At 50.0% G+C, this 16,747-nt stretch overlaps 2 protein-coding genes across 3 annotated transcripts in view; one reads left to right on the forward strand and one right to left on the reverse strand.

The window, feature by feature from the left end:
- The window catches only part of KIAA0319L (KIAA0319 like), a 52,492-nt gene extending 46,304 nt beyond the window's left edge, over positions 1 to 6,188 (reverse strand). The window contains exons 1-2 of the mRNA XM_014605072.3: positions 6,089 to 6,188; positions 5,235 to 5,401 (exon numbers count right to left, since the gene is read on the reverse strand). Coding sequence (XP_014460558.1) covers positions 5,235 to 5,376 — 142 coding nt within the window. The 5' untranslated portion in view covers positions 5,377 to 5,401; positions 6,089 to 6,188. The remainder of the gene's footprint in view (positions 1 to 5,234; positions 5,402 to 6,088) is intronic.
- An 87-nt stretch (positions 6,189 to 6,275) lies between these two features.
- NCDN (neurochondrin) lies at positions 6,276 to 14,111 on the forward strand. Of its 2 annotated transcripts, none has more exons than XM_006269873.4 (7): positions 6,276 to 6,398; positions 7,218 to 7,359; positions 7,819 to 8,814; positions 9,670 to 9,911; positions 11,058 to 11,282; positions 11,987 to 12,129; positions 12,335 to 14,111. In XM_006269873.4, the coding sequence occupies exons 2-7, from the start codon at positions 7,234 to 7,236 to the stop codon at positions 12,769 to 12,771; spliced, it is 2,169 nt and encodes a 722-aa protein (XP_006269935.2). In that variant the 5' UTR covers positions 6,276 to 6,398; positions 7,218 to 7,233; the 3' UTR covers positions 12,772 to 14,111. The 2 variants fall into 2 exon arrangements, with proteins under 2 accessions (XP_006269935.2, XP_019343727.1); XM_019488182.2 differs by lacking the exon at positions 6,276 to 6,398 and adding an exon at positions 6,438 to 6,683.
- The last annotated feature ends 2,636 nt before the right edge of the window (positions 14,112 to 16,747 follow it).

Consider the following 16,747-nt stretch of genomic DNA (forward strand, 5'->3'; position numbering starts at 1 on the left):
AAATTAAGCCACCAGATATTTCTTCAGACAAGTTCTTTTGCATTCTCATTTAAACATATGCAGCCACTACAGTGATATGATTAATTGCTTATGCAGAGGACAGCTTTAATTCATCATCACTCAGCAGTCAGTGCAACTCTATTGCCCAATTTGGCAAGGGATGGAGAAGAGGAAGAGGTTTGCTTGTATTACCGAGCTGTTTGCAGGCAAGACTGTTTCGGGGAATGCTCTGCCAGCCCCCTTATGCTGGATGCCATGCAAGACTGCACAGCAGTAGAGGAACACAGGAACTGCCAGGCTGAATCAGAGCAATGGGCTGTTTGGATCACTGTCGTCTCCGAGACTGGCCTGTACCAGCTGCTTCAGGGCAAAGGAAAAGAAACCCTGCAGGAGGCAGGTTTTGGATAGCTTGCCTCCAGGGAAAGCTGTTTCTCAACCTAGTACTTATGGGTCAGTTTCCAGCCTCCAGGCATAACGGTGCATCTCCTTTTCCAAGCACATCTGTAATAGTACATAACAGTAAATCACTCTGGCTCTAATGCAACTCTACTGTATTGTACAATGACTTGTGACCATGGTGAAGAAACGTTAGCTTTACAATTATTTATTCACATAAAACCCAGTTCATGCATCCCACAGAAGCCAAGAACCATCTGTATCAACTCCCATTTAAATCTCATTTCTAAAGCACATGCTGCACTGGCCAAGACACTGAATGCTAGCCATTGACACCAGATGAAGAAGAGAAAGGTGGCTTAGCCTGGAGAAGGAGAGTGAACAGCTGAAAAGCCAATAGCAGGCACGATGCACCAAAACTCTGATTCAGCGTGCCAGTTCAATGCCCCACCATGGGCAAACAAACCAAGACAGGCACCAGCGAAGGGCTGTGCTACATGCTACTGAAGGCGCACGTCACCACTGTATGAAGCTCCTGTGCTCATGGAAAGGACTAAAAAGGATGACACACAACTGCTGGATGAGATCAGCAGTCAGCACCAGCCAGCACCAGGCACTCCACACGAAAAAGGCAGGGAACCCCACAATGAACTTCTCACAGGGAAAGTTTTCTCCTGTCACAAAGTGAAGCAGGCACATTCTTCTCCCTTATATGTTTTTACCCCTCCGGCAAATTTCCCTGCTTACCCTTATAAATCCTCTCATCCTTTTCTGGATCCTGAAGTTCTTGGCCTCAGCGGTTATTTATGTGCTATGTAAACAGCCACTGCCTTTCATCTGTTTGAAATGTGCAGTCGCTCCATTTCATTGCCCACTAGCCCCATTTTTTGATAAGAAAAGAAAAGAGGGAGCCCAGTTTTCATCCGCTGGGTCTATTTGTTATTCCATACTCTTCCTCTCGCTCCAGCCTTTCCCATCACAGGGCTCGGGGGGAGGGGGTCAAGGAGACTGTACCCAGCTGAGCAGGAAATAAGAGTATCAAAAGATAAGGTATTTCATGTTGTGCTACAGGAAGAGTTTAACTGGCAAGGTATGATCTTGTAAGGGTAGTTATAAGCTGCATGGCTACAAATGCTGTTTTTAGCAGTCAGAGCAGAGTCCTGGAGTTTGGATTCCTGGATGCTAAGCCTAACCCTGCCACTGGCCTTGAGCAAGTCAGAGCCTCTTACTTCAGATAACTTATTCAATTATTTGAAGGAGTTAAATGAAAGGAATTATAGCTCCTAAGGACTCATTTCACAAGCCAATGTGACACTCTCCAATTTTAGATTAGTGGCAGTGCTGGTCACCATGACTACAAAAGCTGTTGGTTATAAACTATAGTTTATTACAAAGTCAACTGCTTGCAAAAATAAGATCTTTTGCACTCTTTCAGCCAACATTAATCAAATTCCAGGGGCTGGCCACCAATGTGCTGCTTTTGCCTCAACCTTTAAGGCCACAAATTAAAAGTGCCCCTTTCTGCTTTAATTAATGACTGGATTAATAAAGCAATACCAGAGAAGTTACCAACTGCATAGGAACACTTTTGGCCGTAGCCAATGCTTTGTTAAACACCTCATTTGGAATCCCCTAGGGGAAAGCAGATGTTAACATAACCAGACACCTGTCAAAGGGAGTAGCAGCTAATTAATAGCCCTGCTTTAGCCAAGTGTAGTCTGGGTTAGATCTTTTGCAAGCTTTATGCGCACACTGATCCACAGCATCTCCTACTACTCTGATCCCTGGCTCCACACATACAGACTCACTATTCTCTCTACTCCGTTACTGGGCTTTTTGGATAAAGAATGTCACTTGGGTCATAATGTGCGACAGTTTGGAGCGTTGCACAGTCAGGACTGGTAAAACAGTAAAGATTTATTTTTGCTTGCTGATGCTGAGTCAGCTAACTTTTAAATGAGATGTTCTTGGTATGGGATAATGTTAATTGGAACCAATCTGCTGCACAAGCAAAAACTTAAGTCCAGAGAAAAGCCATTTAGGGTCACCTTTATGTCAACTGAAATCTGCCCATCTCACCCTGCTGTAAATGAACAACCAGCCATTCTAGTACACTATAACAAGCATCTTGTTAGATGATGACATCTCAGAATTGCTTGGTTATTTCTCAATAAGGGTTCTGTTGTCGAGTTTTTTTGCTTCTTTTGCTGCAGTAAAATGGAGCTGGAAAGCATTCACTTGCCCACTCACCAGAGAGAGAAGAAACTCTTTTTGCTGGGTGAGGATTCATTTCTTCAGGATTTCAGATTTCATGAAGAAAAAAACCAAACAATTCTAGCCCTTGTAGCTATCAGCACAACTTTACAGAATGTGACCAAATCCGGCACACCCAGAGCCATCCCCCTGAGCCCACAGGCAGCTTTCATGCTTTTGCTGTTGCCCATAATTTTGCCAAACACTAGTCAGATACAGAGAGTGCTGGGCAAAACTGCAGGCTGTAGGGAAGTCATCAAGAATCATGCTGGTTTCATGCTGATACTGGGAAAAGCTACAGACAGCACAAGCTGGCACTGGAGTTATTTACTAGGGAAGAGGTAGAGTGCTGTAGTCTTTCCCTCCCCCGAGAAAGGGGAGGAAGGGATTGAAGTATCTTTCCCCACCCAGCTGGCAGATGATAGGCTTTGACAGTGATAGAAAGGGATTGATATGAGGACCACAACCCTTCCCTGGACAATGGCCTGAAAGAAATCCCAGCAACCTTCAGCCTTCCAAGAATGAAGACTGGCAGGGAAACTCACTGTTCAAAAACCTGGCTGAGATGACCACAAAAGTCAATCTGTCGGGCAGTTTTAACCCTCCAGAAAAGTTCACATGCATGGACTTGCAGCAGTAAGCCAATCAGAGCCATGTTAATATGTCTCCATTAAAATGATCAAGTCCTGTGATGAAGTTTTCTTCATTTAAGGGTATAAATTAGGTTGATAATGGTATTAAAAACAACAGGGGGTAGTCTACAAGGTCTGCTTTGCTCTGGTATTCTCTAGCCTACAGACACTAAGTCTGAGAAGTAAGTGTGCGTGTTGCTATCAAAACTGTTTCTTACACAGTAATTCAGGTTAGAGACATAGGGCTTGTCTCCATGGCAAAGATGTTACCAGTTGTACATGTAAAATTATAATGGGATAGCAAATGTGGGCCCAGTTTCAGTCTGATAAATGTGGCTTTTTCCAGGTTAGTTTAAAAACCCCTTCCTAAGAGGAAGGAGAGAAAGACCATTTATTGAGAGGTAAGAATAACAGCAAATTGCCAAGCATGAGCTGCTCTGTGGTAAAGTAGCGATGTGCACAGTCTTACCTGGGGTACACAGGAAATCCTAACCCTCAAACCATCTGTACATACCCTAGGCAAACAAATTAACCCCCAAATCACCAACACAAACCGAGTGTCCATACAGGAGCTCTGCCACCACGTCAACTGTTACATGATCAGCCACTCTGGATTTTGAAGTTTTATTAAAGACCAGAAACTGAGAGCAGGAACACCAGCCTACAGGAAACATGCAAGCCTACTGATAAATGCCAAGGAAGGGACAGGGCGACTGGAATGCTCAGGAATTCAAAAGCATCTTTCAGCACACTTTGGACTAGAAGACTGCAGTCACCCACGCAGCTCAAAGCAATTAAACCTACCGCTTGGCAAATGTCAAGAAAGGTGCGGTGAAACTAATACTCCTCAGCAGCCTGAAAAGAACAGCACAGGGAGTGGGGTGGAAGAGACATCCTGGCCTTGATGCAACTAATAGGAGGAAATGTCCTTGTTAAGACAAAGTTTAGTATTACATGCATTAGCAGACTGGTGACTTGCAGACTCTGCCCAGTGAGTGCCTTGACCCACAAAAAATTCATGCATGCAAACATTACCCGTGGCCTTATCTTCACTGGGATTCTACCCCATTTAACACACCTAAAGCAAGGGCTGAAACAAAACAAAACAAAAAAGAACCTTCTCTAAGAGTGAGGAAACCAAGTCTTCAACACAAACTAAGAAAAACTCCTTCCTTTTTAAAAGTACTTTTGGTTGCTGTACAGTACATAAGAAAACCAACCTGAAGTGAATTCAGTTGACTGAAGTGATTTACTGCCTTTGTGGAAGTTTACAGTGCTGACCAACCTCGTTTGGCTTCAATCCATTGAGTATTCTGAAAGTGATGGCATTTTCCCTAGTATGATTAGGAGTCTCTTTTATAAAAAATAAAGAAGAATTTTCAACTCGGAGGACTTGCAAAGAGCCTCCTCACGCGGCCAGATGAGCACATATTTATGCTAGCTGGGCAGAGAAATGAATTTTCCTTGGGAAGGACCATGTTATTTGTAGCCTGGAACATATGCAAGATGTTGCTGTTGACTCCTTTAACACAAGATTTCCAAGCCAGCCAGCCCATCGCTTTAGAATCAAGTAGTGCTAAAGTTACCTTTCCACTACAAATCTGCTATTTGAATCCCTTAGAGCAGCTGTTTTCAAACTGTGATCTCAGGACCCCTAAGAGGTCTGTGAAAGGTGACTATAAATCAATCTAAAGGATGCGAATAACCACACTTACAATTCAAAGGGGTTCACACCTCCATTCAAAAATTTTTAGGGGTCCACAAATGAAAAGAGGTTGAAAATCACTGCTTTAGAGGCACCCTGCTCTTCCTTCAGATAGGTTTCAGCTCTTGCACCAGCTTGAGCACAAGAGCTGAATTCACACTGAACCTCCAGCTGTTAAAGTAAAGTAAAGGGCTATGTCCACGTCGTGACACAGAAATTTCTGAGTTTACCGAGACCGGCATAGTCACCTGTAGACGAGCACAGCGCATTCAGGCAGGCGCAGACGTAGAACAGGTGCAGCTTTCCCAGCCACTTTGCATGTTTTCCCAGGCAACATCCAGATAAACCACGAGAGCTATTGCTGAATTTGGCTTCCAACCTCCTCTCCATGGCCTCCGCGGGCAGAATCAGGGCTCTGTAAGGACACGGGACAGATCAAGACACTTGCTGGCAATAAATAGCCAGTTCTTCGCAAAGAGGGAACGAGGGGAACGGGCGTGTTTAACTTTCTCCCTCGCGACTCGGAGCAACCGCAACGAAGCGATTACCGCTATTACGATGGGTCTGATACCAAACCCACGGGCCTCGACTTACGTTCCAAGTGACAACGTTTATACCCAGACACCCCCCGTTTCAACATCCGACCCCATGCCGCATCGCCCGCCTGCCCCCCCGCACAACATGAGTCCAAACTCCCTTGGACGCTTTCTTTTAAGACAGCGGGCGAGACTCCAGAAAAACCTGTGGCCGAGACTCCTGCGACGACCCCGGCCAAGAGCCCGTCCCCTCAAAGGAGTCCTTCCAAAGCAATACGATTGCTATTTACAACCGAAATGCATTAACGACCCATCGATCATTGATCGAGGGCAAAACCCCGGGTTCTGCGTGGTGAGCACAAGGTGCCGGGTCTTGGTTCAGAACCCAACCCCCCGTTTATACCGTTGTTTCCCGTGGGAACAATCGGTTGCTCGGAGCGACGGCGCCGGGGGGGGCCGAAGCGAGGCGGGAAGGAGCCCGCGGAGCGCGACAGGAAACCACCGCCCCCACTTGGCCACCCGGAGGGGCTTCCACACAAGCTCCGGGGACGGAGGGAAGCACGTACCGTGGGCGCTGGCGGCGGCGTCAGGCGGGCGAGGCCCCGCGGCCATGGGGCAGAGCAGGGCGGGCTGCGGCTCCTGGGGCCGCTGCCGCCGCGCAGCTGGGGGGTAGGGGGGCGTCACCCGCTGACCCCGGAAACACAACCGCCGGAACCGGAAGTGGGCGGGCTGCCCTTCCATCCACACTTGCATGGTGGCGGCAGCGGCGTCACCCGCTCCCTAAGAACGTGGCGCACCACTGGCTGGAGTGGCAGTGTCGCGCTCGCGGATTGGCTCAGGGGGGTTAGCGGGGACGAGGCAAAGGCCTGGCGGCAGGTGAGGGCCGCGTGGGGCGCGTCTCCGTGCCGGGAGGGGTTTAGGATCCAACTGGGTATAGTCTTACCTTGAGCAGGGGTCGGGCGAGATGTGACACCCCCCCCCCCCCAGCTTCGTGCTCTGCCCCTTCCCATTCCCGCCTGTTTGCTGCACGTGGCCTGGCTCCAAATCTCCGTATGAAATACGGGGCGGTCCTGGGGTTTGAACCCGCACCGTCACGGCTCGTGGGGACGCGTTCGCGCGGCGTCTTTGCGGGGGAGAAAAAAGGAGGCTTCTCTGCTGTCGGTCAGTCAAAGCCAGGCGTCCCCGCTCAATTTTATGTCGCTTTTTAAAAATGACCCTGGCCCTTTAAACCCCCCCCCCCAGTTTAAACCAGGTTTTTTAGTTGAAAAGCAATTTTCACACCGAGGGGCTGGAGATGCCTCGCATTACAAGCGATAACAAACTTCTCCGAAACCCTGGTTCGTAACGGAAACGCTCGGGACCGGTTCTTGACCCCAACCGCGCGTCAGTGCGGCGCAGCAGAGAGCGGCGAGCGGCCCGCGCGGGCGGAGAGGCTACTCGAGGGCGTGCGATAAAATGGAGCGGGGTTCTGCTCAAGCCTCCTTGTTTTCTGATTATGGGAAGGAAAGAAATGCAAGGGGGGGGGTGCTGGTCAGTTTGAACAGCCGTGTCCTGTTCCCTCACTCGACTCCTTCCCATTGACGTCCCTCCATCACCTACAGTTTCTTGCTTTTCTGAAGCCACTAGGATGAGCAGTCCCTGTTCAAGCCCAGCGCTTGTGGATTTGCTAAACCCTGGCCTTTTTTTTTTATCCAGAGCTGGACTTGGCATCATGGCTTCAGATTCAGGAGCTGCTCCCGGTGCTGGCAATGCGGCTGGGAATACAACGCTAGAGCGGTGCCTCGACGTGCTCAGAGATGCAAAAAATGACAGCGAGCAGTTTGCAGCGCTTCTCTTGGTAAGGGCCTGCTTCAGGCTGCAGCAATGGCATGCAGCTGGTTCCAGAGCAAATATGGGACCAGCTGCCACCAGATGAACCTGTCTGCATGGAGGAGGCAGGGTGTTAGCTTCGGGCACTGGAAAGCAAAACTCCTGGGTCTCATGTCTGTCTTTGCCACCAAGTCATGAGACACCTGGCAGATTGCTTTAACTCTCAGTTCCTTGGTCTCCCCGGGTGCCTTGAGGTAGCTTGCCATTTGGAAGGTCCTCAGAGTTCAGAGTAGTCGTTAGTAGTCAGACTGTCCAGAGGCCCAAGCCTCCATCTAGGTGTAGAGGCAGCTGGGTGCAGGGGTTTTCTTTGCTGTTTAAGTCAGTGGTGTTCCTCTGGCTTCCTTCCTAGTTGTTCAGCCTTGTCCAGAGCTTCCAGCCAGGATTATGCATGCCTGTGGCGCACTCTGATGCATGGTTTGTTTTGCAGGTGACCAAAGCAGTCAGAGCTGGAGAAGTGGACTGCAAAACTCGCCGTCGGATCTTCGATGCAGTCGGATTCACATTCCCAAATCGGCTTCTTGCTTCCAGGGAACCCCCGGCTGGCTGTCCAGAGCATGTCTTCAGAGCACTTGGCCTGACCCTGCTGACTTGTTTCTGCACTGATCCTGAATTAGCCAGGCACTCCCAGATCCTTAACAAAATCCCCACCTTCAACGATATCCTGGCTTCCCCATGCAATCCGGATGACACATACACAAGCTCCATGATTGATGATGTTTACCAGTGTCTGGGTGCAGTCCTGGCCACTGCCAGAGGCCCCAGAGAGTTGGTGTCCCGAGGAACTGTGTCAGCTCTGTGTCAGGTGTATCTGAAGAATTCTTACGGCCATGACCATGCCCTTCAGTTGCTTCAGGGACTTCTAGCCACAGCAGAAGCGAGATGCTGGCAGAGAGCCACCCCTGACCTCATGGCTGTGCTGGGCAAGCTCAGTGAAATGTTCCACAGGGCTGAAGACATGACCAAATTCCAGATGTGTGCGATCCTTCCTCATTTCATGCCTCCACCACCACTGCTCACTCAGCACCCACAGGGCTCCAAATGTCTCCACAACCTTTACAGAGGCCTAGCCAGCATACTTAGCAGCAGGCTGAGCCAGCTGCAGCGTGACCCTGCACTGAAGCTGGCTGCCTGCCTCTCGCAGGCCTGTGGCTCAGAATGGATCCCAGCAGGGAACGCCGGGAGTAAGTTCCTGGCCTTGTTGGTGAACCTGGCTTGTGTGGAGGTTCGGCTGTGCCTGGAGGAGCCAGACCCTGCAACGGTGGATGGGAAGGAGGAGGTGATGACAGCCTGTTACATCCTCATAGAGATGGGCATCTTGGAATGCATGAGAGAAGAGAAACCTCTGCTCAAGGAGAAGCAGAAAGTGCAGCTCGTTGGAACCATGGGGGAAGCATTTGGGGCTGTCATATACTACCTGCGACAGGTATGTGGGACCTGGAAATACCTTCTCCCTCAAGCAGGTGTAATGGGTACCATCACCAGGGAGCTCCCTCTGTCACTGCATTTGGCTAGATACAGAAACGCACCCCAGCTGTTACATGTTTAAACCTTTCTGGTGTTGCTTTGCTGCAGTTGAAAAGCTGCATCTAGAGGCAGCTCCTCCCTCCAGTCACCATTTTGATCTCTGGTCCCAGTTCTCCAGCCCTTATTGGCTTTGAAAGGGTTTTTACTCATTCACCCAAAGGGTTTCCAAATCTGACATGTTACATGATGCTGGACTGATAAAGCTGTGGCTCTTCTTGCTGATGTTCTCACTTCCCCGTCTAGCTGGAAATTTTGGCAGCTGGTATCTAAAGAACAGCTTGGGCTCGGAAGCAGCATTTTCTAGCATCAGAAAGCACAGCAGGCTGCAGACCTGTCCCTGGTCCCTTGATCTGGATCCAGACTGGAATACAGCAAGGCATGGGCCTAGGAGCAGTGTTATCTTCATACCCTGAGTAGCTTCAGGGCAAAGTGGCACAGTTTACTAACAATATTTTCAGAGTGCTGAAGGGAATTATGTGCCCACGTCCCACTGATGGTCCATCAGCTCCTCAGGGCTCTGGAGACACTAGCCCAAACTCCAGATTTCTGTTAAAATTGAGAATGCTGCCAGATATGTCTCAGTCCCAAACCTCACAAGTGTGAACTGCAGGAGCCAGCTATTCCTGAGCTTCCTCTCCTGGCCTTTACCCAGAGTCTTTGCTCTCAGCCCCAAGGCAAAAACCTGAGGCTTAATCAGGAAAATGGCACTGTGCTCCCCAACTCTGGCTTTATGCCTGCTTTGTTCTTTGTGCAGGTGGGATGGGAGAAGTTGGGGGAGCCTTTCATATTTGCCTCCGTTCGAATCCTTGGGGCCTGGATGGCTGAAGAGACGTCCTCCCTCAAGCAGGAAATCTGCGACCTCCTGCCTTTCCTTGTTCATTATGCCAAGACGCTTTTCAGAAAGGAGGACAAAGCCATGTGCTTTCCTCAACAAACAGCAGTGCCAGGTGTGCCAGGCAGCCCTAAGGATTCTGCATTGCCCACAGATGCTCTGAGGTGAGTATCACAATCACAGGGTAAACACGGGTACTGTTGCCTCCGTCAGACCAGTCTCTACAGAGAAACACAGACGTCATCAGCCCAGGGGCCCATCAGGCAAAAGCCCACATGCAACCCCAGAGAAAATGAAATCCCCAGGACATAGTGGTGCATGGCAAAGGTAGCTAAACCCCTTTCTGAACCGGTGGTAACCGCCGGTGCTTGAAGCATGAGCTTTGATTCCTCTCGTCTTGGCAGACCTGCAGCAGTCAAGATTCATGTATTTGAAAGTCTTGCCTTGGCCTTTGACTGGGTTCCTCCTGCAGGCTGTGGTCATTCTGTCTGAAGTAGCATTTGTTTTATTCTAAAAGCACTGAGAGTGCTGGCCCCTATCATGTAGGTAGCGGTCCTAGCCTTGCCTTCCTGGTGTCCCCCTATTCATTCCCCTCTAGGTCCACCCTTTCTACCTCCCACCACTGTAGCCTCAAAGCACCTTTTCTCCCAACCCAAATCATTCTGCGCCTCCAGACCAGCCACTTGGGTCTCGAGTGACAGGAGAAGGCTTTGCAGTATTGTGACAGGATGTTTGCAGTCTCCCACTTCTCCCAGCTGGTCTGTGACAGAAGAGGTCAGGATACGGAGTTGAACTTTCACACAGGTGTGGCAAATCAGTCATAAAGCAGCTCCACTGAGTTGCCAGGTCCCATGATGAGGAACTGACACTGCATTTCTGGTAGAGCAGCATAGATGGCACCTCTTAAATAGCAAACGAGGAATAAAAAGCAAGTCGAGTGGTCACCGCAACTCATTTGGGAAGCTCCAATAAGGGACTAGTTGCTCAGGGGACTGGCAAGAGATCCTGAGTGACAACAGCTTGGGCAGATGAACTCTGAAGGACACAAGAGCTTCAGCCTTACCAGTTAGGGGCCAGAGCAAGACCCTCAGAGAGGTAGGTTATCCCGTGTCTGCCTATGGCATGGGGCTGCTCTTTGCAATAACCTGTAGCAGACAGGGGGGAGCAAAAGGGCTAATCTAACTTGTTATTTCCTAGTTTCCATTTCCCTGCTGGTGCCATTGCCCCACGCTGTAGTTAAAACCGGCTCTCAGTATGAGCCCTCAAGCCACCTGACTGCTTCATTGTATGCCCGATCCCTTTCCTGTCAGATTTCTGCTCCCTGCCTTGTGCCACTTGACAGCAGAGGATCGACCCCGGGAAATCCTCATCTCAGAGGGGGTGCCAGCCTTGCTGCGCGAGTATTTCCTGCGCCAGTGGCAGGTGCTCACCTCCGAGCCCCAGCCTTTGGCTCCACCGGACAGCGTAGAAGTCAGCTTGCAAACCACTTGCGGGGTGTTCCTGAACCTTGTGGTAACCACTCCAGACCTGATCAGGTAACAGCCCCAGGGCTACAGGAATGGGCTTGGTTTGAGATTTTCATTGGAAGAAAGTAGGTGACGTGTGCCATGAGCTTGGTGGGATTCAGCCCAGTTTCAAGCACAAGTGTCAGCAATTGCTTGCCCGTGAGAGAGCAAGTACTGCATATGCCTTTTTATAGAGATCGCCTCTCAGCTAGTTAGGAGCTCGTTTGGGCTGCCAGAGTTGCACACCTAGACCTTTGAACTGCATTAGAGAAAACCAAGTCCAACCGTTCTGGGCAAAGGGCTGGGCACCTAGAAGAGCAGCTCTGGCCCAAGAGGCATAACCTTGTGTTCCTGTCCCCTGTGGGTCTGAACTGGGTTGGCTGCTGCTGGTGCTGACAAGGCATCTCCTTCACCCTGTAGACTCAGGTGCAAGGAGCAAACCAGTGTATGCTAGTCCTTGCACATCATTGACAGAATAGCTTGGGGTGCTGAGCCTGAAAGAGCCCTAGTGAGGTTTCCAGTCCCAGCTGGAGATTGCAGCTACACCACAGAGAGGGAGAAAATGAAAGGTGCCCCCTTTCCCCACCCAGGGACCACCTTGCCGCCACTTTTCAGGTCCTTCTTGTCTAGGAGTCCAGGGCACAGGGCTGCTACTGCATTGCTTCTCTCTTAGCCTCTCCAGGTGCTTCTGGCCCTGCTCAGAGCATGTCTCTCTGGCTTTGTTCTCTCCCTAGGCAAGATGGATGCTTTTCCTCCTTGATGGATACACTAATGAAGTCCCTCCCATTTCTGCTGCCCCGGCAAGGTCACCTCGTACTAGCAGCCAATGTTGCCACACTAGGCTTGATGATGGCCAGGATATTAGCCAGCATTCCAGGTAAGAAGTGCTGTTGGAGTTGTGTGCTTTGTCATTAGCCAGAAAGACCCGGAATCAGGATGAGTGATCCAGGACCCCCGCATCCCATGGAGCAGCACGTGTTCTGCACCTCCTAAAAAAACCCCAAAAAACACGATTTCAAGAAGCATCCCCAAACCACACTGGTGGGTTACACACAAATTCACTTGTTTCCCATTTGTCTCAGTTCTCCAGGAGACACCATCAGCCCAGGCTTTCTTTGAAGCTGCCATCCACTTCCTGTCACAGGCCCATGCTGCCCGAGAGGATCCCACCAGCAAGAGTTTGGCCATGGCTGTGGTGCCAGACTATGAGGCCGCTTGGGCTGACATCCGTGAGCTGTGGTTCCTGGGGATGCAGGCGTTTGCCAGCTGCATGACGCTCTTCCCATGGCTGCCCTACATGGTCCTCCAGTCATCTTGGCCGCAGGACCTCTTGGCGTTACTGGGCCAAGTGGCCCCGGACTCAGTGGACTTTGAACTCATTGCTGTTTTCCAGGGCATTTTGCTAGAGCTGGCAAGAGCCAGCCAGCAGGGCAAAGAGGTGATCATGTCTCAGCGGGGCAAGGAGTGGGCCAACCTGTATGGCATGGCAGCTTTAGAACAGTGTCTTTGTGAGCTGTGAAGAGCCCCTCCTCCCCCAACAATGTCCCGGGGGTGGAAATGAAGCCAGGTGTCTGCGACAGACGTTTTCATGACTCCGCACGCACCTTTCAACCTTTTACTGCCTGGATAAGGACAAGAGGCATTTAAGCTGCCAAACACCTCATAAAATTAAAGAGGTGCAGTCAGAGCTCAGCAGGGCCCAGCAAGGCAGGGTTTTGCTCTGCCTGGTACCTGCTGTTTGGAATAATTGCTGCTTCAGTGCCACGTGGCTCACTGCATTCCCTGTTCTGGGAGAGGAGGGTGCTTCTTGCAGGGAGGAGCTGGGGTCCCAGCAGAAGGGAGCACTGGGGGGTGGTGCACATTGTGCTGCCTGAGATTGCTGAGGCTCTGGCATAGCTATGAACTGGGCCACCAACCAGTTCTTCCCAGTTTTGTGTTCTGGGATAATATCCAAATCCATGTGTTTCTAAGCATAATAAAATCAAAACACCTGGCTTCGCCTAAGCCAGAACTAGGCTCTAAGCCAGATTTCTCAGTAGAGCTCTGCTGCCCATGTCTTTTATGACCTCTAATCACCCTGTCCTGGGCTACAGCAGAGCTGTACCTGTGCACCTCTGTTCTGCCTGAATGGCCTCTCCTCACAGTACTTGCAATGCCCTGCTATTGTGGGCTCTCCACGAAGCTCCGTCCCTACGCCTCAGCCTGAATTGCGGTCCCCACTAGCTTTGTGATCAGGTGCCAGTCTTGTTCTGTGGCACCTTCCAGTATTTGAAGTCAGAGTGCCCTGGGGTCTCAGCTGGGTCAGGACCACACATGTCATATTCCCATGACCGTGTGGACAGAAGTCCCCTAGAGCTAAACCCAAACCTGCTGAAACTTCCCTTGTGACTTGTTTTGATCCACACTTGGGTCTGGAGCCAAAGTGTCGTGATTGTGTGGTCCTGGATCAAGCAGCAGCAGTTGTGCATGGCATGGCCCAGCCCTCATTTGAGGAAGCTCAAGGCTGCAGTTCATTTTGGTATGTTATTGTTGGCAGGTCTTGTTTCACGGCTGTAAGAATAGAAGTTCATCTCTCTGTTAAAGCAGATGCTGCTCCGGAGAGAGTTCCCAAAATATATATAGCTGGAACCTTGGGATTCAAACTGTCCGGGATGTTGGCTTAATATTTGCTCACCTCGGCTGAGAGATTTGTACTTTCCCCTCAGGGACAGCGGTGCTGCTCCTGTGGGAGACCTGTAAATAGCATATGCCTGAGTGCGGGATGGCCCTGACGGTTCCCCAAGGGCCGTGCAGACAAATGGGGATGGCCGGGCTGTCGACATTTCCCATTTGAAATAAAGTGTTTTCATAAAAGCTCAATTGCACTCAAAGACCTCATTTGATGCAAGTTCCTTCACTAACAAGGTTCACCTCCACTTAGTGTGGGAGCTCTCCTGGCCCTTTCTCTCTGGATGCGCTCTGCCGATTTCCTGGTGACGGCATGCAAGTCTCACAGCGGCAGAAGAAAGTGTGGAGAAGGCAGCAGGGCCTAGATATCTCTTGCCTCTTCCCCCCACCACACTGGTAATGGACCTAGTCCTACATGAACCAACAGGCAGCTTGGCTCCTATCCCCACACAGCGTTCAGACTGCGGGAAGGTGTATTTGACACAAAGGGTGTTCAGCCATTGGAATGATGTACAGAGGGATGGAGGGGATTTTCCAGTGCTCTCATTTGCTTGGACTGGATGACTTCCTAAGAGATCTGCTGTAGTTGTGAGGATCTGCTGCTGCGGGAATCCTGGGTGGAATCTGTGTGTTAGGCAGGAGTCCTAAAGATCACAACTGTCCCTCCTGGCTTTTAAATCCTTGAGCCTATTTGTTGCCAGAAACCCTTGATCCAATCTGTCCTCATTTGCCGCACCTTGCTACGTGATACTCTCTGAAATAATCTTCCTTGTAACAAGTGTTCTCTGCCCCTCACCTTATATTGGAGCCTCTTCTGCTTTCAGCTAAATCTGTTCCTATCTGTCCTTGAAATAAGCAGCTGCTCTTGTCAGCCACTAGAGTGCACAGCCTGCTGCATGCTACATGATGCTGCTTACAGCCATGTAGATGGTACAGTACTCACAAGCCATCATCTTTGACTAGTGGGGCTTTTCCTGAGTCTCTCTTCCTGCTTCATGCAGCATCTTGGGCCCTGATTTGTTAAATTAACAGACTGATCCAACAATATTGATGAAAGAGTGAGTGAGGAGAGAAGGACATGAGTGGTATTTCAAAGAATGCGGATCTGGAATTTTGATTAAATAAGGGGGAGGATTGATGTCTCTGGAAGAGGAGGGGAATGGGGGGGTGCATCCAGTGTCCACCTACCTGCTCATGACATCCGTGTGACAGATTCCTTCATTTCTACAGCCCAACAGCAAATTCCACTTGTTTTTAACCTTTTGCTCTCACCCCCATGCTCCGATCTGCCTTGGCTGCCTGTCTGATAGAGAAAGGCCACTGAAATGTTGCTTGTCTCCCCAGTAATGGGACCTTCCCTCCCAAAATTACTTTGAGCTAAGATCCCTAATGGGCAGAAGCTGGTGTTGGACCGGTGAGTTTTAATGTCTGATATAACCAGAACACCTGCTCTGTTTTTATGGAAAACTGGCCTTCCTGGAACAGCGGCCTACATAACTCTTAAAGCTTACACTCATGACCGCCTTCTTATGGGCAATGTGATTTTCGATGTTGAACGTTCTCAACCTGCCTCCTATCCTTAATGTATCTCAGCAGCCTGTACATGTTGCTGAGGCAGCATGGTGTGCTGGGCAGAGGGATGGGATAGGAAAACTGGGAACAATAAAAGTTTCAAAACACAAAAGTAAAGAACATGCTCATAACTTTTCTTTGTAATCTGGCATAAAGTACCATAACTCCCTGCTGGTGTGAAGGGGCATAAAGGCTGTATTGATGCCTTTTGGGCTGACTGTATAATTACCAGCTTCTGGTAAAAGCTGCCAACTCATGCCAATAAAGCCTTTATAGTGCCTCATGGTATCGTGGATTCTCTCCCTATAAAACACCTGTGCTAATCACAGGCACGAGGCTGGATCCTAGTCATTCAGCTACACCTAAGTACTTCCAGCGACAAAGGGCTCATTTTCCACTCAAGCAGAGAGAGGGCTGCTGGGTCAGTCCTTTCCCCTTCCCTAGATCCTCCTCTAGGGATCTTAATGAACTTTATCGATATCAGCAAGTTGGCTCTCGTTGCAGGATGAGGCAATACTGAACCCACTTTACAGAAGGGGAAAGTAAGGCAGAAAGAGGTATAGTTATCCGGGTCATGCAGTTAGTCTGTGGAGGAGCCAGAATACTCAGTTGGGTGCTTTTGCTATTAAATGAGGCCATGCTTCTGCTTCCCCCTCACCACCTAGGAAGCTGGCATATAAAACTACTGATGGTATTGATGGTTGGAGTAACCAAGGAAGATACGCTTCATTCACCAAGCGATGTCCCTTCAAACTCCAGCCTGTGGCTCTGAGGCACATCCACCAGGGGTCACCCTAAGAGCTGGTAACACAAGCCAAAGTTACTTTCCGACTCACCAAACAGGATGGAGCGAAGCAGGAGAGGGAGATTGGCTGGAAATCCTAGGGTGCGCGCACTGTCAGCTCCCTCGGATTCCAGGAGGCAGGCCTTAGTTGGATCCCATGCCAATTTTTTTTTTTTTAAGCCCGTCATTTTATGTAACTTTTGCTTTTGTAATCAGAGCGGTGGCGTCTGCTGTCTGCACTTTGCCGTTTGGAAGGAACGTCTTTGCGATCTTGCTCACTGGGCACCGAAAGGCTGGAAGCAAGTTAAAACAGAGGCAGGTGGCACCAGACAAGACACTCCGCGCCAGGCAAGCAGATGAGCTTTCCAGCATTAAAGACAATCATAAATCACTGGGTTAGCAGGGGCCTGTCAGCACCTTCCTGCTGGCTGGGCGAGGCTCCCTGTCCTGCCAAGAATGCTTCCCACTCAGC

Source organism: Alligator mississippiensis, chromosome 6, assembly GCF_030867095.1.
Source record: "Alligator mississippiensis isolate rAllMis1 chromosome 6, rAllMis1, whole genome shotgun sequence".
Taxonomy (NCBI): domain Eukaryota; kingdom Metazoa; phylum Chordata; order Crocodylia; family Alligatoridae; genus Alligator; species Alligator mississippiensis.